The sequence below is a fragment of the Ascaphus truei genome, chromosome 2, assembly GCF_040206685.1.
Source record: "Ascaphus truei isolate aAscTru1 chromosome 2, aAscTru1.hap1, whole genome shotgun sequence".
NCBI lineage: Eukaryota > Metazoa > Chordata > Amphibia > Anura > Ascaphidae > Ascaphus > Ascaphus truei.
The window spans coordinates 577630-596954 of record NC_134484.1 but is presented as its reverse complement, the minus strand read 5'-3'; the positions used below and the strand labels follow the sequence as shown (position 1 = coordinate 596954).

General features: G+C 59.4%; 1 protein-coding gene across 1 annotated transcript in view; it reads right to left on the bottom strand.

Annotated features, from left to right (window-relative positions):
• Positions 1 to 13552: 13552 nt before the first annotated feature.
• CFAP20 (cilia and flagella associated protein 20) overlaps positions 13553 to 19325 on the bottom strand; it is a 31022-nt gene continuing 25249 nt past the window's right edge. The window contains exons 4-6 of the mRNA XM_075580881.1: positions 17259 to 17447; positions 16246 to 16356; positions 13553 to 13683 (exon numbers count right to left, since the gene is read on the bottom strand). Coding sequence (XP_075436996.1) covers positions 13678 to 13683; positions 16246 to 16356; positions 17259 to 17447 — 306 coding nt within the window. The 3' untranslated portion in view covers positions 13553 to 13677. The remainder of the gene's footprint in view (positions 13684 to 16245; positions 16357 to 17258; positions 17448 to 19325) is intronic.

Here is a 19325-nt window from a genome sequence, read left to right as displayed (position 1 = left end):
GGAATACTATAGGAATGTCCAAGGATTTTGTCAGGGCATTGAGTGTACTACAGGCGTTGACCAGTTCCACAGGACACAGCTCCTCCCCAGTTAAAGGGGAATCAGGGGAGCAAGCAATTTTAGCAATGGCCAAAACACTGGCCAGATACTGTTTTAAGTCTCTGAGGCAGTAAGCCTTATAAACCAGATTATTACGGCATTTCTTTTGCAAGGGAGTCAAGCCCTCCAACATAAACGGATCTTCCATCAGGGGTATTATATCGCACAAATAATTATCCTCAAACTGGGACTGGTCTACAGGCTGGGACAGGTTTTTAGGAAAAAACTTACCAACCCACACCTCAGCGGGGTCCGAGTTTGTAGGGCCGAGCATACTGTCAGGGTTCTGCTCGCCACAAACCAGGGTCGGACCGCGGGGCTGAGGTGGGGTTGTAAAAGCACCGACCTGAGACCGCGCAGGCTGATCCGGGTTGCGCAGTTCGTAGTCGTATGTCGCAGGATCAGGATTGGAGAAGACAGAGTCGTCGTTGTACAAGCCAGGGTCAGAACAGGAGACGTCAGGATAAACATTGTCCATGCAGGAGTTCGGCAACAAGGAGATAGAAGAGACCCGCTTCAGCTTAGGAGCGCGGGGTTGGCCTTTGCGCGAGCGACGACCATGGCCCATGGTGCTGGTCACAGGAGATGGTAGGCAGACCAGAATAGCACACCGTCTTGCTGCACGGGTGCACCAGAGCTACAACGCAAAAGTCCTGAGCGGGCAAGGGAATCCACTGTTTCAGCGCAGGAACCAGGACACGGCCTCTCTATATTAGGGAAAGAGTAGGCCCCAGGAACCAGGAAGCTGTAGATACAGGGAAACCTCCGCTTCAGTGCAGGAATCCAGGAGACTGCAGAACGCAGGGACGAACCTCTACTTTAGTGCAGGAATCCAGGAGGCTGAAGGACGCAGGGACGAAACCTCTGCTTCAGCACAGGAGAACAGAAGCTGAAGGACGCAGGGGAAACCTCCGTATCAGCATAAGGGAACAAGCGGCTTGAAGGGAGCTGAAGGATGCAGGACGTAACCTGGAATCAGCATTGGAGAACAAGCGGCTTGAAGGAAGCTGAAGGACGCAGGGCGTGACCTGGTATCAGCAAAGGGGAACAAGCGAGAGCTTGTGGCAAAACAGTTGACATCCAGTTAGGACTATGCTCGGCAAGGAGCATTATGGGCAAGCAATACTTAAAGGCCAGCGGGCCAATCCCCGGCGGGGGTGTGAAGGTACTGCCCCTAATGAGTGAATGCAAGTATAGTTTGCAATGAAAGGCTGCACAGGTGTAATAGATACCAGAGGGAGTGTGTATTGCTTTGGTGAGTGAATCCAGGCTGCAGCAAACATCAGGAGAGGTGCTCCAGGACTGCACAAGTCTGCAAGGTAAAGCAACCAGTAAATCGCGGAGCGGATTCCTTACAGGCTGATCGTTGTTGATAAAATTAATTTTATTAGGGCATAACAGCCAAAAGTTAAAACAGCACAGGGTGTCCCCCGACGCGTTTCTCGCCTTTGAGAAAGCGCCCTGTGAGGCGAGAAACGCGTCGGGGGACACCTTGTGCTGGTTTAACTTTTGGCTGTTATGCCCTAATAAAATTAATTTTATCAACAACGATCAGCCGCATCTTCCAGCTTTTGCAGTGCCCAATTTTTTTGGCAAATGCTTCTTCTATGGCATTTTGCAGCACGCCCTGGGACGGCACAGCCACTGCAGCCTTTACTCTGCAGGCAGCGGGGGATTTTGGCCGACGGATTGCCTTATGGGAAGGAGTGATCGTGGGTTCCAGCCCCCGCGGTGATGGTGGTGTGACAGCGGGATACCGGCAGAGGCGGGTCGCCGATGGATGACGTCACAACGGCGCCCCTACTCCGAGTGAGCTAACCGGGAGAAGAGGTGTGTAGCGCCACGACGCCCCGCGAGTGACCCGATACTCCATACACTGTATAACAGAAGAGACGGACATCGGTCTCAAGCTAAGTGTCCCGTCCCCCCCACTCTCTTACTGTACTTGATATACACACTTGAGTATAACTCCGTTATACACTGTGTATACAGGACTGGCACGGATTTGATTATCATAGTGCTGGGTCCAGGCAAGGAGAGGTCTTCATCATTTGTGTAGGGGGGGGGGGGACACTTCTGGATCTCCAGCTTATGACCGTTTATGTTCATTTTACCCACACCGGGGCCTCCTCCTCCACCCTTCCATTCATTGTTTGCCGTCCCACAGCATTGAACTTGGCCAATTATAATTAGCGCCTCCACCTTTGCTTATTAGAGCACACATCGGGGAACTTCTCTCCCAATTCCCCACAATCTATTGTGTATTTTATGTTTTAATTATGTTTTCTATGTATTTATCTATCTCTTTGGGTATATACATATTTATATTCCTGTGGATGTAGGTTCCCATTGATCAGCTGGGGTGTAGATATATGCATGGAAGCGGACACATACCTGCGGGAGGAATTCCTGTAATACACAGGTGTATGTGCTCTGTATAAGTCTGCGGCACTCTTTGTGCGGTCACTGAACTCCAGCAGAGGTTTCCTTTTTAATTGTAATTGATTTTTCTGCATGGCATATTTTTCTTCAGAGGATAACTGCCACGTTAGTTACAATCCACGCCTTGGCTTTAAGTGTTGTACAGACATGTTGCTGTCTATATGTCAGTATTGGGTATCAGGGGGAATCACAGACTACCGGCGGCCCTTCTATATTATCTGTGCCTCACCGTTACGCCGCCGGTGTGTTTCTCATCCACCCGCTCACACGCCGATGCAATTCCCCGGAAGCCGCTACCAAAGGATTCTCCTGGAATACCAGCACTCACTCTGATAAAGTGCCACGAAACGCGTCAGTTATCTGGAGAGATGTCATTTTTTTTTACTTCTTACAATAAATCGTTTTAACGGCTAATTTGTCCCGCTATTATTACCGGCAGCAGCAGTGCATGCCTTTTTTTTTGGTGCCTATTTCTGTGAGTTTTTCCATCGGCTGGAGCACGCGACAAACAGGACTGGATTTTGTAGCACGACTCACGGACAAGGACTTCTCTATCCGTGTTACTCTTTTGATTTTGGCAGGACTATTGTGTGACCGCAGGATATTTGGGGGTAGAGGGGGGGGGGGGTGTATCGGTGCCGTGTGGCTCACCTCACAGCGGGCTTTCCGGCAGTGGCTGTATTTCTCCCCCTACCTGTATATCAATGTCCACATCCTATAAGGCCCTGCATTTATATCTTTAGTGTGCAGCATTGAAGCAGCTCCTGGCCTGTCTGTATGATCTCATGCCAATAAGTGATTATATATAGCATTTCGTGCCTTCTATTCTGGAACTTGTGCCCCGGGTGAGCGATCCGCTCCCACATTCTCCAGGTCTCTTCCCAGTCCTGCAGACGGAGACTCCTCGTCCCTTCCAATCTATGTCCCGTCAGAGTATATCCCCGCTGAACACGGGTCTGCCCGTATGGGAGCCTGTACTGTCAGATCCCTTTATTCTAGGCAATACCTTTCTGTAAGGACCTGCCCGGACTTATAAATAGTCACGGTAGTAATTCCTTTTATTGTTTTGTTGTGCGAGATCCCCTCCTCCAAAACCTCCTGGGATCCCTGATGCTGTTGGGATCCTTGTGACGGGAGACGCACTTAATAACACATTTATATTTCGTGGATCCTGATTACACAGGCGACACGTTTTATCCGAGCACGGCTAGCACCGCAAGCCGGGGGATGCCCCGGCGTGCTAGCCGCACTCCCTCAGCGTGCCGCGCCTCACCGATGCGCGGTCACGCGTCATCGGGTGCCTGCGCCCCCTGCACGCGCGTCCAGGGCTCCCCGAGGGAGCCCTGGTGTCCCGCGATGTGGGGGATGGCGGCAGGGTGTGCCGGGGGACCTGGCGGACCCAGCAGCGGGAGGAAGAAAGCCCCGATCGGAGGGCGCTCCTCCGCTGCTTCGGCGCGCGCCCGGCACCCTCCGGCGCGCGCCAGGTTACTGCTGCGGCCGAGAACGGGCAAATGCTCGAATAAACTCGGCCGCAGCAGTAAGTGACACTTTAAGAATCTGGGGTCTTTCATCCCCTAGACACATCAGCATCTCCCAACCGGGGGCTCCTGTATGCATAACATTTGTACCTTAATGCATTACAAAGGCAGGCAGAAAAAAATAGCATCCTGCCAGTACATTTTAAAATTGCAACAGAAAGGCACTTCATCAAAAATATATGTTTCCCTTATGACAAAGTTATATTTTTAATATATGTGTTCTTGGGGGGTTACACTGAGGCTGCACACCAAAAATCAGGGTGCTGGCTCACTCCGTTCCTAAATTAGCAGTCTTAATGGAACGGCTCCTGTTATTCAGCACTGCAGGTAGGGACAAGCCTGCACAAAGGGGACAGCAATGCGTATAGGGGAAAATGGTACAGGGGAACAGCATATAAAATTAACCCCTTCATCCCCGATACGAAATAGGGGTAACCAGCCGAGCCCACTGCCTTTATTAATGCGCTGATTACCCCCCATTTTCGCCACAATCCTCCTTGGGTCTGAGGGTCTTAGGAGAACTTGGGGTCCCAGAGATCTGAGGGAAAACACACGCCTGCCCCTTATATAACCTCGGTGTAAAACCCCACCCCAGTTACTGGGCAGATTAATAACAGATTATGGGGTTTATGCAGAGAGGTACTTACAGGAAAGGATTAAATCCGCCACAGGATTGGAAATGAATTTTTTCCTATGCAGGGTACTCCGGTAGAGCGGTGTGCATGAAATTGCTAATTAGGCGAGTTTCACTTGGCGTGAAACTCGCCATTTAGTGGCGCGCTGTATTTACCCACAATACAGCCAACTTTTGTTGGCGGGCAAAATTTCCCCTGAACGCGCCATTTAGTAGCTCTGATTGGCGTGCACATGCGCATTGGAGCTACTGGAATCGTGCGTGTTTCAGCATTGGCGAAATCACGCTTCTCGCCACACGTCTGGCGAATTTGAATTGGCCCGCCATGTTCTCGCCAGGACAAGCTTTTCGCCTGCGTATTTTCGCCAAAAGATGGCGCTATTTCCATTCTCTATCCTCTCTGCATAAGCCTGTATATGTTGCACAAGGATCGCCCCAAATCATGTGCCCCTTCTAGCAGCTTCTGGAAACCAGGCCGTGCCATATACATATACTGACCGTTACAAGGCGACCAGACCAGAGCACAGAGATTCCACACTCCCTGCAGGGACCAGACCCGAGTGCAGAGATTCCACACTCCCTGCAGGGACCAGACCCGAGTGCAGAGATTCCACACTCCCTGCAGGGAGCAGGCCCGAGTGCAGAGATTCCACACTCCCTGCAGGGAGCAGACCCGAGTGCAGAGATTCCACACTCCCTGCAGGGAGCAGACCCGAGTGCAGAGATTCCACACTCCCTGCAGGGAGCAGACCCGAGTGCAGAGATTCCACACTCCCTGCAGGGAGCAGACCCGAGTGCAGAGATTCCACACTCCCTGCAGGGAGCTTTATCAGAAATGAAACTTTATGGCAGCAGAACACAGAGTCTTTCCATACAGACAGGACTCTGCCCAGCCGGTGTCTGGAACATACGACTATCGCACAATAACAAAAAAACACACCACAATCAAGAGAAACGGCCTTTTTTGTTGTTCAGGCGTCTAACTTCTGTGAGATATACCGGGAAGTCGCGTGGTCTCGGTGACCGGGAAGTCGCGTGGTCTCGGTGACCGGGAAGTCGCATGGTCTCGGGGACCGGGAAGCCGCGTGGTCTCGGTGACCGGGAAGTCGCGTGGTCTCGGTGACCGGGAAGTCGCGTGGTCTCGGTGACCTGGAAGCCGCATGGCCTCGGTGACCGGGAAGTCGCATGGTCTCGGTGACCGGGAAGTCGCGTGGTCTCGGTGACCGGGAAGTCGCATGGTCTCGGTGACCGGGAAGTCGCATGGTCTCGGTGACCGGGAAGTCGCACGGTCTCGGTGACCGGGAAGTCGCGTGGTCTCGGTGACCGGGAAGTCGCATGGTCTCGGTGACCGGGAAGTCGCATGGTCTCGGTGACCGGGAAGTCGCGTGGTCTCGGTGACCGGGAAGTCGCATGGTCTCGGTGACCGGGAAGTCGCATGGTCTCGGTGACCGGGAAGTCGCATGGTCTCGGTGACCGGGAAGTCGCACGGTCTCGGTGACCGGGAAGTCGCATGGTCTCGGTGACCGGGAAGCCGCGTGGTCTCGGTGACCGGGAAGCTGCATGGTCTCGGTGACCGGGAAGTCGCACGGTCTCGGTGACCGGGAAGTCGCACGGTCTCGGTGACCGGGAAGTCGCACGGTCTCGGTGACCGGGAAGTCGCATGGTCTCGGTGACCGGGAAGCTGCATGGTCTCGGTGACCGGGAAGTCGCATGGTCTCGGTGACCGGGAAGCTGCATGGTCTCGGTGACCGGGAAGTCGCGTGGTCTCGGTGACCGGGAAGTCGCACGGTCTCGGTGACCGGGAAGTCGCATGGTCTCGGTGACCGGGAAGCCGCACGGTCTCGGTGACCGGGAAGCTGCGTGGTCTCGGTGACCGGGAAGTCGCACGGTCTCGGTGACCGGGAAGTCGCATGGTCTCGGTGACCGGGAAGTCGCATGGGCTCGGTGACCGGGAAGTCGCGTGGTCTCGGTGACCGGGAAGTCGCATGGTCTCGGTGACCGGGAAGTCGCATGGTCTCGGTGACCGGGAAGTCGCATGGTCTCGGTGACCGGGAAGTCGCACGGTCTCGGTGACCGGGAAGTCGCACGGTCTCGGTGACCGGGAAGTCGCGTGGTCTCGGTGACCGGGAAGCTGCGTGGTCTCGGTGACCGGGAAGCCGCACGGTCTCGGTGACCGGGAAGTCGCATGGTCTCGGTGACCGGGAAGTCGCATGGTCTCGGTGACCGGGAAGCCGCGTGGTCTCGGTGACCGGGAAGCTGCATGGTCTCGGTGACCGGGAAGTCGCACGGTCTCGGTGACCGGGAAGCCGCGTGGTCTCGGTGACCGGGAAGCTGCATGGTCTCGGTGACCGGGAAGTCGCACGGTCTCGGTGACCGGGAAGTCGCACGGTCTCGGTGACCGGGAAGTCGCACGGTCTCGGTGACCGGGAAGTCGCATGGTCTCGGTGACCGGGAAGCCGCATGGTCTCGGTGACCGGGAAGTCGCACGGTCTCGGTGACCGGGAAGTCGCACGGTCTCGGTGACCGGGAAGTCGCACGGTCTCGGTGACCGGGAAGTCGCATGGTCTCGGTGACCGGGAAGTCGCACGGTCTCGGTGACCGGGAAGTCGCACGGTCTCGGTGACCGGGAAGTCGCACGGTCTCGGTGACCGGGAAGTCGCATGGTCTCGGTGACCGGGAAGTCGCACGGTCTCGGTGACCGGGAAGTCGCACGGTCTCGGTGACCGGGAAGTCGCATGGTCTCGGTGACCGGGAAGTCGCACGGTCTCGGTGACCGGGAAGTCGCACGGTCTCGGTGACCGGGAAGTCGCACGGTCTCGGTGACCGGGAAGTCGCACGGTCTCGGTGACCGGGAAGTCGCACGGTCTCGGTGACCGGGAAGTCGCATGGTCTCGGTGACCGGGAAGCCGCATGGTCTCGGTGACCGGGAAGTCGCACGGTCTCGGTGACCGGGAAGTCGCACGGTCTCGGTGACCGGGAAGTCGCGTGGTCTCGGTGACCGGGAAGCTGCGTGGTCTCGGTGACCGGGAAGCCGCACGGTCTCGGTGACCGGGAAGTCGCATGGTCTCGGTGACCGGGAAGTCGCATGGTCTCGGTGACCGGGAAGCCGCGTGGTCTCGGTGACCGGGAAGCTGCATGGTCTCGGTGACCGGGAAGTCGCACGGTCTCGGTGACCGGGAAGTCGCACGGTCTCGGTGACCGGGAAGTCGCACGGTCTCGGTGACCGGGAAGTCGCACGGTCTCGGTGACCGGGAAGCTGCATGGTCTCGGTGACCGGGAAGTCGCACGGTCTCGGTGACCGGGAAGTCGCACGGTCTCGGTGACCGGGAAGCTGCATGGTCTCGGTGACCGGGAAGTCGCACGGTCTCGGTGACCGGGAAGTCGCATGGTCTCGGTGACCGGGAAGCCGCACGGTCTCGGTGACCGGGAAGTCGCACGGTCTCGGTGACCGGGAAGCCGCACGGTCTCGGTGACCGGGAAGTCGCATGGTCTCGGTGACCGGGAAGTCGCGTGGTCTCGGTGACCGGGAAGTCGCATGGTCTCGGTGACCGGGAAGTCGCATGGTCTCGGTGACCGGGAAGTCGCATGGTCTCGGTGACCGGGAAGTCGCGTGGTCTCGGTGACCGGGAAGCCGCATGGTCTCGGTGACCGGGAAGCCGCATGGTCTCGGTGACCGGGAAGCCGCATGGTCTCGGTGACCGGGAAGCCGCATGGTCTCGGTGACCGGGAAGTCGCATGGTCTCGGTGACCGGGAAGTCGCATGGTCTCGGTGACCGGGAAGCCGCACGGTCTCGGTGACCGGGAAGTCGCACGGTCTCGGTGACCGGGAAGCCGCACGGTCTCGGTGACCGGGAAGTCGCACGGTCTCGGTGACCGGGAAGTCGCACGGTCTCGGTGACCGGGAAGCCGCACGGTCTCGGTGACCGGGAAGCCGCACGGTCTCGGTGACCGGGAAGTCGCATGGTCTCGGTGACCGGGAAGTCGCATGGTCTCGGTGACCGGGAAGTCGCATGGTCTCGGTGACCGGGAAGTCGCATGGTCTCGGTGACCGGGAAGTCGCATGGTCTCGGTGACCGGGAAGTCGCATGGTCTCGGTGATGGGTCTGATGGAGATCCCTAGTCTCGCTGTTGTTACCTCACGGACAGATCTCCGCATGGAATGGTTCTGACAAGGAGTCCCATTGGCCGCCCGCTCTGGTTGGAAGTGCTATGAGATGCTCCCGCCTCCAGCGGTCTCAGAACGTGCTGGTGAGGTTTCGCACTCGTCTCCACTGGCATTTGTAGAGGTCTTTAGCGCAAACTCTCGTTGGGTACGGAGGTCACGCAGTGGGGTACGGAGGTCACGCAGTAGGGTACGGAGGTCACGCAGTGGGGTACGGAGGTCACGCAGTGGGGTACGGAGGTCACGCAGTTGGGGATGATTCCATTGGCCTGAAAGTTCACCAATAGTCTGCACAATCTGGGGGGGTGGATGTACCTTGTCACCAAGTCTCTATGGTGTATACTTACCAGAGTTTACGGCAGGAGGTCTGTATAACCTAATACACTGGAGCCTAATGCCAAGTCCACTGTGCAGGAGAGTGCGCGACAGAGCAGATGGCCTCGCGCACGCCTGTCAGCCGAGCCATCTGTAGACTACAGATCCTCGCAACGGGGAGGCGTGGCCGATGACATCACTGAGCTGGTTCGCCCTCATTTGACGAACCGCTCACATGACCCCGGCTGTCGCGAGACAAACACAAAAAATTTTGTCTCAAAAAAAAAAAAAAACAGCCGCACCAACGCGCACGCTCGATGGATGTTCCCATAGACTCGATGTTTCATCGCGTGCACGATAAGCATGGACGCAGCCTCCATGTCCTAGAACCTCTCTGCATGTTTCCTGTTCTGTGGCGGCCATTGCTCCTCAGCGTAAGTTGCAACAATGTTACTTCCCCGTTGCTCTCAGCCTGTTGCTTAAGAACTTTTCCCCTGGCAGAGTGGTATGATCCAGGACCCCCCGGCAGAGTGGTATGATCCAGGACCCCCCGGCAGAGTGGTATGATCCAGGACCCCCCGGCAGAGTGGTATGATCCAGGACCCCCCGGCAGAGTGGTATGATCCAGGACCCCCCGGCAGAGTGGTATGATCCAGGACCCCCCGGCAGAGTGGTATGATCCAGGACCCCCCGGCAGAGTGGTATGATCCAGGACCCCCCGGCAGAGTGGTATGATCCAGGACCCCCCGGCAGAGTGGTATGATCCAGGACCCCCGGCAGAGTGGTATGATCCAGGACCCCCCGGCAGAGTGGTATGATCCAGGACCCCCCGGCAGAGTGGTATGATCCAGGACCCCCCGGCAGAGTGGTATGATCCAGGACCCCCCGGCAGAGTGGTATGATCCAGGACCCCCCGGCAGAGTGGTATGATCCAGGACCCCCCGGCAGAGTGGTATGATCCAGGACCCCCGGCAGAGTGGTATGATCCAGGACCCCCGGCAGAGTGGTATGATCCAGGACCCCCCGGCAGAGTGGTATGATCCAGGACCCCCCGGCAGACTGGTATGATCCAGGACCCCCGGCAGAGTGGTATGATCCAAGACCCCCGGCAGAGTGGTATGATCCAGGACCCCCGGCAGAGTGGTATGATCCAGGACCCCCGGCAGAGTGGTATGATCCAGGACCCCCCCGGCAGAGTGGTATGATCCAGGACCCCCCCGGCAGAGTGGTATGATCCAGGACCCCCCCGGCAGAGTGGTATGATCCAGGACCCCCGGCAGAGTGGTATGATCCAGGACCCCCGGCAGAGTGGTATGATCCAGGACCCCCGGCAGAGTGGTATGATCCAGGACCCCCGGCAGAGTGGTATGATCCAGGACTCCCGGCAGAGTGGTATGATCCAGGACTCCCTGCAGAGTGGTATGATCCAGGACCCCCCTGGCAGAGTGGTATGATCCAGGACCCCCGGCAGAGTGGTATGATCCAGGACCCCCGGCTGTTGGTCCCTCCCTGCCCTCATATCCCCTTCCTCTTTCACCCAGCAGCCTTCGGTAGCTGTCATGTCCCCCATCATCTCCTGGTAAAGTTTAACACCGTTTACCGATGACAGTTTCCCCCCTTTTTTTATGTTGCGGTTATGCTTCAATAAAGCTTGCAAAAGGAAGGAAGGACTTTGTGTGCAAGAAAGGGGAACGCGTTAAGCTACCTGCCTCTGCCCCTTACCACAGTGTGCAGGAGTGAGAATACGAAGCATATACTCCCCATTGCTTGAATACAATGAGGATCTCTGTATATTATCGGCTAACAGGAGAGACTGCGCAGGAAATAATCACTCCGTCGCTGTATTCCTACCAGTATTTCCAATCCTAGTGTAGCTCCCCTATTGATTACTATGTCAGTTAAGGACCTTTAGGGGTTAAGTGTGTGGTCTCACACAGAGTAACGGCACTCTCCCATTACATGGTATAGAGCAGGGGGGCACAAAGATTTCCCTCTGCACCCCCTGCCGCTCTCACCCAGAGAGGTATTACCTCGTACGTGTATACAGGTATTACCTCTCTGGGCGTGTATGTGTATACCGGTATTACCTCTCTGGGCGTGTACGTGTATACCGGTAATACCTCTCTGGGCGTGTATGTGTATACCGGTTTTACCTCTCTGGGCGTGTATGTGTATACCGGTATTACCTCTCTGGGTGTGTATGTGTATACCGGTATTACCTCTCTGGGCGTGTGTGTGTATACCGGTATTACCTCTCTGGGCGTGTATGTGTATACCGGTATTATTACCTCTCTGGGCGTGTACGTGTATACAGGTATTACCTCTCTGGGCGTGTACGTGTATACAGGTATTACCTCTCTGGGCGTGTACGTGTATACAGGTATTACCTCTCTGGGCGTGTACGTGTATACCGGTATTACCTCTCTGGGTGTGTATGTATATCGGTATTACCTCTCTGGGCGTGTATGTGTATACCGGTATTACCACTCTGGGCGTGTATGTGTATACCGGTATTACCTTCTGGGCGTGTGTGTGTATACCGGTATTATTACCTCTCTGGGCGTGTACGTGTATACAGGTATTACCTCTCTGGGCGTGTACGTGTATACAGGTATTACCTCTCTGGGCGTGTACGTGTATACAGGTATTACCTCTCTGGGCGTGTACGTGTATACCGGTATTACCTCTCTGGGTGTGTATGTATATCGGTATTACCTCTCTGGGCGTGTATGTGTATACCAGTATTACCTCTCTGGGCGTGTATGTGTATACCGGTATTACCTCTCTGGGCGTGTATGTGTATACCCGGTATTACCTCTCTGGGCGTGTACGTGTATACCGGTATTACCTCTCTGGGCTTGTATGTGTATACCGGTATTACCTCTCTGGGCGTGTATGTGTATACCGGTATTACCTCTCTGGGCGTGTACGTGTATACCGGTATTACCTCTCTGGGCGTGTACGTGTATACCGGTATTACCTCTCTGGGCGTGTACGTGTATACCGGTATTACCTCTCTCGGCGTGTATGTGGCTGAACAGAGCACACAGGGGCCTAGCGAGGTGGCAGCACGCTGAGCGGAGCACACAGGGCATAGCGGAGGTGGCGGCACGCTGAACGGAGCACACAGGGCCTAGCGGAGGTGGCAGCACGCTGAACGGAGCACACAGGGGCCTAGCGGAGGTGGCAGCACGCTGAACGGGAGCACACAGGGGCCTAGCGGAGGTGGCAGCACGCTGAACGGAGCACACAGGGGCCTAGCGGAGGTGGCAGCACGCTGAACGGAGCAGACAGGGCCTAGCGGAGGTGGCAGCGCGCTGAACGGAGCACACAGGGGCCTAGCGGAGGTGGCAGCACGCTGAACGGAGCACACAGGGGGCCTAGCGGAGGTGGCAGCACGCTGAGCGGAGCACACAGGGGCCTAGCGGAGGTGGCAGCACGCTGAGCGGAGCACACAGGGGCCTAGCGGAGGTGGCAGCACGCTGAGCGGAGCACACAGGGCCTAGCGGAGGTGGCAGCGCGCTGAACAGAGCACACAGGGGCCTAGCGAGGTGGCAGCACGCTGAGCGGAGCACACAGGGGCCTAGCGGAGGTGGCAGCACGCTGAACGGAGCACACAGGAGCCTAGCGGAGGTGGCAGCACGCTGAACGGAGCACACAGGGGGCCTAGCGGAGGTGGCAGCGCGCTGAACGGAGCACACAGGGGCCTAGCGGAGGTGGCAGCACGCTGAACGGAGCACACAGGGGCCTAGCGAGGGTGGCAGCGCGCTGAACGGAGCACACAGGGGCCTAGCGGAGGTGGCAGCACGCTGAACGGAGCAGACAGGGCCTAGCGGAGGTGGCAGCGCGCTGAACGGAGCACACAGGGGCCTAGCGGAGGTGGCAGCACGCTGAACGGAGCACACAGGGGCCTAGCGGAGGTGCAGCACGCTGAACGGAGCACACAGGGGCCTAGCGGAGGTGGCAGCGCGCTGAACAGAGCACACAGGGCCTAGCGGAGGTGGCAGCACGCTGAGCGGAGCACACAGGGGCCTAGCGGAGGTGGCAGCACGCTGAACGGAGCACACGGGGCCTAGCGGAGGTGGCAGCACGCTGAGCGGAGCACACAGGGGCCTAGCGGAGGTGGCAGCACGCTGAACGGAGCACACAGGGGGCCTAGCGGAGGTGGCAGCACGCTGAACGGAGCACACAGGGCCTAGCGGAGGTGGCAGCACGCTGAACGGAGCATACAGGGGCCTAGCGGAGGTGGCAGCGCGCTGAACAGAGCACACAGGGCCTAGCGGAGGTGGCAGCACGCTGAGCGGAGCACACAGGGGCCTAGCGGAGGTGGCAGCACGCTGGAACGGAGCACACGGGGCCTAGTGGAGGTGCAGGAAGATTTATTACAAAACACACATGGATGGGAGTATCTGCTGGGGTGACAATCTCCATAACTTATAAAACGGACGTGTGGGGGAGGGGGATCGCGGTGGGAGACAGGAGTCTTCTCATTGCTGAAAGACACAAAGTACAAGAGGCTGTGAGGGGGGAACCTGGGAGAAACACGCTGAAGAGTAGGGCGAGACAGCAGGGAGGGAGGCATTTGGGGGTGGGGAGAGTGGGGGGAGGAGATCGGAGCGGAGAAGGGGCAAGTCAGAGTCCAGTGGAGAGAAGAAACACAGAGGAGGGAGGAGAGAAAAGGGGTAAGTCAGAGCCCACAGGAGAAGCACGGGGGGAGCAGGGGGTATCAGAGCCCACGGGAGGATCACGGGGGGGGAGGGGGTATCGGAGCCCATAGGAGGAGCACCGGGGGGGGGGGGGGGGGGGCAGGGGGTATCAGAGCCCACAGGAGGAGCACGGGGGGGGGAGGGGGTATCAGAGCCCATAGGAGGAGCACGGGGGGGGGGGCAGGGGGTATCAGAGCCCCGGGGGGGGGGGGAGAAGGGGTATCAGAGCCCACTGGAGAAGCACGGGGGGGGGGGAGAAGGGGTATCAGAGCCCACTGGAGAAGCACGGGGGGGCAGGGGGTATCAGAGCCCACAGGAGGAGCACAGGGGGGGTATCAGAGCCCACTGGAGAACAGGGGGGGGAGGGGTATCAGAGCCCACAGGAGGAGCACGGGGGGGGTATCAGAGCCCACTGGAGAACAGGGGGGGGAGGGGTATCAGAGCCCACAGGAGGAGCATGGGGTATCAGAGATCACAGGAGGAGCACGGGGGGGGGGGGGGAGGGGGTATCAGAGATCACAGGAGGAGCACGGGGTGGGGGGGGCGGGGTATCAGAGCCCACAGGAGGAGCACGGGGAGGGCAGGGGGTATCAGAGCCCACAGGAGGAGCACGGGGGGAGTAGGGGGTATCAGAGATCACAGGAGGAGCACAGGGGGGGGAGGGGGTATCGTAGCCCATAGGAGGAGCACGGGGTGGCAGGGGGTATCAGAGCCCACAGGAGCACGGGGTGGGGGGGAAGGGGGTATCGGAGCCACAGGGGGAGCACGGGGGCGGGGTATCAGAGCCCACAGGAGGAGTACGTGGTGGGGGGAGGGGGTATCAGAGCCTGGAGGAGGCGCACGGGTATTAGAGCCCGGAGGAGGAGGCGCACAGGTATCAGAACCCGGAGGAGGAGGCGCACGGGGGGCAGGAAGTATCAGAACCCGGAGGAGGCGCATGGGGGGGCAGAGCCCAGAGGAAAAGCACTGGGGGGGGCATGGGTATCAGAGCCCGGAGGAGGAGCACGGGGAGCAGGGGTAAGTCAGAGCTCGGAGGAGGAGGAGCAGGGGTAAGTCAGAGCCTGGAGGAGCGGGAGCACGGGGAGCAGGGGTAAGTCAGAGCCTGGAGGAGCGGGAGCACGGGGAGCAGGGTAAGTCAGAGCCTGGAGGAGCGGGAGCACGGGGAGCAGGGGTAAGTCAGAGCCTGGAGGAGGAGCGGGAGCACGGGGAGCAGGGTAAGTCAGAGCTCGGAGGAGGAGCGGGAGCACGGGGAGCAGGGTAAGTCAGAGCTCGGAGGAGGAGCAGGGGTAAGTCAGAGCTCGGAGGAGGAGCAGGGTAAGTCAGAGCCCGGAGGAGGAGCACAGGGAGCAGGGGAAAGTCAGAGCCCGGAGGAGGAGCACAGGGAGCAGGGGTAAGTCAGAGCTCGGAGGAGGAACACGGGGAGCAGGGGTAAGTCAGAGCCTGGAGGAGGAACACGGGGAGCAGGGGTAAGTCAGAGCCTGGAGGAGGAACACGGGGAGCAGAGGTAAGTCAGAGCCGGAGGAGGGGGAGCACGGGGAGCAGGGGTAAGTCAGAGCCTGGAGGAGCGGGAGCACGGGGAGCAGAGGTAAGTCAGAGCCGGAGGAGGGGGAGCACGGGGAGCAGGGGTAAGTCAGAGCCTGGAGGAGCGGGAGCACGGGGAGCAGGGGTAAGTCAGAGCCTGGAGGAGGAGCGGGAGCACGGGGAGCAGGGGTAAGTCAGAGCTCGGAGGAGGAGCAGGGGTAAGTCAGAGCTCGGAGGAGGAGCAGGGGTAAGTCAGAGCCCGGAGGAGGAGCACAGGGAGCAGGGGAAAGTCAGAGCCCGGAGGAGGAGCACAGGGAGCAGGGGGTAAGTCAGAGCCTGGAGGAGGAACACGGGGAGCAGGGGTAAGTCAGAGCCTGGAGGAGGAACACGGGGAGCAGGGGTAAGTCAGAGCCTGGAGGAGGAACACGGGGAGCAGAGGTAAGTCAGAGCCCGGAGGAGGAGCAGGGGTAAGTCAGAGCCCGGAGGAGGAGCAGGGGTAAGTCAGAGCCCGGAGGAGGAGCAGGGGTAAGTCAGAGCCCGGAGGAGGAGCACAGGGAGCAGGGGAGCAGGGGTAAGTCAGAGCCTGGAGGAGGAACACGGGGAGCAGGGGTAAGTCAGAGCCTGGAGGAGGAGCACAGGGAGCAGGGGTAAGTCAGAGCCCGGAGGAGGAGCACAGGGAGCAGGGGTAAGTCAGAGCCCGGAGGAGGAGCAGGGGTAAGTCAGAGCCCGGAGGAGGAGCACAGGGAGCAGGGGTAAGTCAGAGCCGGAGGAGGAGCACAGGGAGCAGGGGTAAGTCAGAGCCGGAGGAGGGGGAGAGGTGCGCCTCACCTTGGCCTTGTTCTGCACAGGGAGGTACAGCTTGAATTCGGCGGGAAGCTCATCCTCAGAATACAGACGGTCTGAGAAGTAAACTCTCCGGATTCGACAGTTTGCGTGAATCTAAAGCACGAAGAGAAGGTGTGAGCGAGAGGGGGGGACGGGGGCAGGGAGAAGGCAGAGAGGGGGGGGACGGGGGCAGGGAGAAGGCAGAGAGGGGGGGGACGGGGGCAGGGAAAGGCAGAGGGGGGGGGGCGGGGGCAGGGAGAAGGCAGAGAGGGGGGGGGCAGGGAGAAGGCAGAGAGGGGGGGGGACGGGGGCAGGGAAAGGCAGAGAGGGGGGGGACGGGGGCAGGGAGAAGGCAGAGAGGGGGGGGCAGGGAGAAGGCAGAGAGGGGGGGACGGGGGCAGGGAGAAGGCAGAGAGGGGGGGGCAGGGAGAAGGCAGAGAGGGGGGGACGGGGGCAGGGAGAAGGCAGAGAGGGGGGGGCAGGGAGAAGGCAGAGAGGGGGGGGACGGGGGCAGGGAGAAGGCAGAGAGGGGGGGGCAGGGAGAAGGCAGAGAGGGGGGGATGGGGGCAGGGAGAAGGCAGAGAGGGGGGGGCAGGGAGAAGGCAGAGAGGGGGGGGGGCAGGGAGAAGGCAGAGAGGGGGGGCGGGGGCAGGGAGAAGGCAGAGAGGGGGGGGGACGGGGGCAGGGAGAAGGCAGAGAGGGGGGGGGGAGAAGGCAGAGAGGGGGGGGGGGACGGGGGCAGGGAGAAGGCAGAGAGGGGGGGGGCAGGGAGAAGGCAGAGAGGGGGGGCGGGGGCAGGGAGAAGGCAGAGAGGGGGGGGGGGAGAAGGCAGAGAGGGGGGGGGGACGGGGGCAGGGAGAAGGCAGAGAGGGGGGGGGGCAGGGAGAAGGCAGAGAGGGGGGGCGGGGGCAGGGAGAAGGCAGAGAGGGGGGGGGACGGGGGCAGGGAGAAGGCAGAGAGGGGGGGGGCAGGGAGAGGGGAGGTGAGAGGGTTAGAGTCTCCCCCGCCGTTCTCACCTGCACGCGCAGCGTCTCGATATAGTTTGTCCCGTACGCCCGGCGCGTGAAGTCCGACAGGTTGAACTGGATCTGGTTCCAGCCGTCGTCCAGCCGCATCGGCATGGTGCAGATAAACGGCTTCACCCGCGTCGTGCTCTGGTAGTTACTGGCGCGGAAACGCCGGCGCACGTTCTTATCGTCCAGCACCTGTGGGTGGGAGGAAGCCGTGACATCATCAGAGAACGGGGGAGCCGTGACATCATCAGAGAACGGGGGAGCCGTGACATCATCAGAGAACGGGGGAGCCGTGACATCATCAGAGAACGGGGGAGCCGTGACATCATCAGAGAACGGGGGAGCCGTGACATCATCAGAGAACGGGGGAGCCGTGACATCATCAGAGAACGGGGGAGCCGTGACATCATCAGAGAACGGGGGAGCCGTGACATCATCAGAGAACAGGGGAGCCGTGACATCATCAGAGAACGGGGGAGCCGTGACATCATCAGAGAACGGGGGAGCCGTGACATCATCAGAGAACGGGGGAGCCGTGACATCATCAGAGAACGGGGGAGCCGTGACATCATCAGAGAACGGGGGAGCCGTGACATCATCAGAGAACGGGGGAGCCGTGACATCATCAGAGAACGGGGGAGCCGTGACATCATCAGAGAACGGGGGAGCCGTGACATCATCAGAGAACAGGGGAGCCGTGACATCATCAGAGAACGGGGGAGCCGTGACATCATCAGAGAACGGGGGAGCCGTGACATCATCAGAGAACGGGGGAGCCGTGACATCATCAGAGAACGGGGGAGCCGTGACATCATCAGAGAACGGGGGAGCCGTGACATCATCAGAGAACAGGGGAGCCGTGACATCATCAGAAAACGGGGGAGCCGTGACATCATCAGAGAACAGGGGAGCCGTGACATCATCAGAGAACAGGGGAGCCGTGACATCATCAGAAAACGGGGGAGCCGTGACATCATCAGAGAACAGGGGAGCCGTGACATCATCAGAAAACGGGGGAGCCGTGACATCATCAGAGAACAGGGGAGCCGTGACATCATCAGAGAACAGGGGAGCCGTGACATCATCAGAGAACAGGGGAGCCGTGACATCATCAGAGAACAGGGGAGCCGTGACATCATCAGAGAACAGGGGAGCCGTGACATCATCAGAGAACAGGGGAGCCGTGACATCATCAGAGAACAGGGGAGCCGTGACATCATCAGAGAACGGGGGAGCGAGGGAGCCGTGACATCATCAGAGAACAGGGGAGCCGTCACATCATCAGAGAACAGGGGAGCCGTGACATCATCAGAGAACGGGGGAGCCGTGACATCATCAGAGAACAGGGGAACTGTGACATCATCAGAAAACGGGGGAGCCGTGACATCATCAGAGAACGGGGGAGCCGTGACATCATCAGAGAACAGGGGAACTGTGACATCATCAGAGAACAGGGGAGCCGTGACATCATCAGAGAAGAGGGGAGCCGTGACATCATCAGAGAACAGGGGAACTGTGACATCATCAGAGAACAGGGGAGCCGTGACATCATCAGAGAACAGGGGAGCCGTGACATCATCAGAGAACAGGGGAACCGTGACATCATCAGAGAACAGGGGAGCCGTGACATCATCAGAGAACAGGGGAGCCGTGACATCATCAGAGAACAGGGGAGCCGTGACATCATCAGAGAACAGGGGAGCGAGGGAGCCGTGACCTCATCACAGAGGGGGGAGGAGGGGCAGGAGAACCGTGGCAGCACCAGAGAGGGGGGAGGAGGGGCAGGAGCACCGTGGCAGCACCAGAGAGGGGGGAGGAGGGGCAGGAGCACCGTGGCAGCACCAGAGAGGGGGGAGGAGGGGCCGGAGCACCGTGGCAGCACCAGAGAGGGGGGAGGAGGGGCAGGAGCACCGTGGCAGCACCAGAGAGGGGGGAGGAGGGGCAGGAGCACCAGAGAGGAGGGAGGAGGGGCAGGAGAACCATGGCAGCACCAGAGAGGGGGGAGGAGGGGCAGGAGCACCGTGGCAGCACCAGAGAGGGGGGAGGAGGGGCAGGAGCACCGTGGCAGCA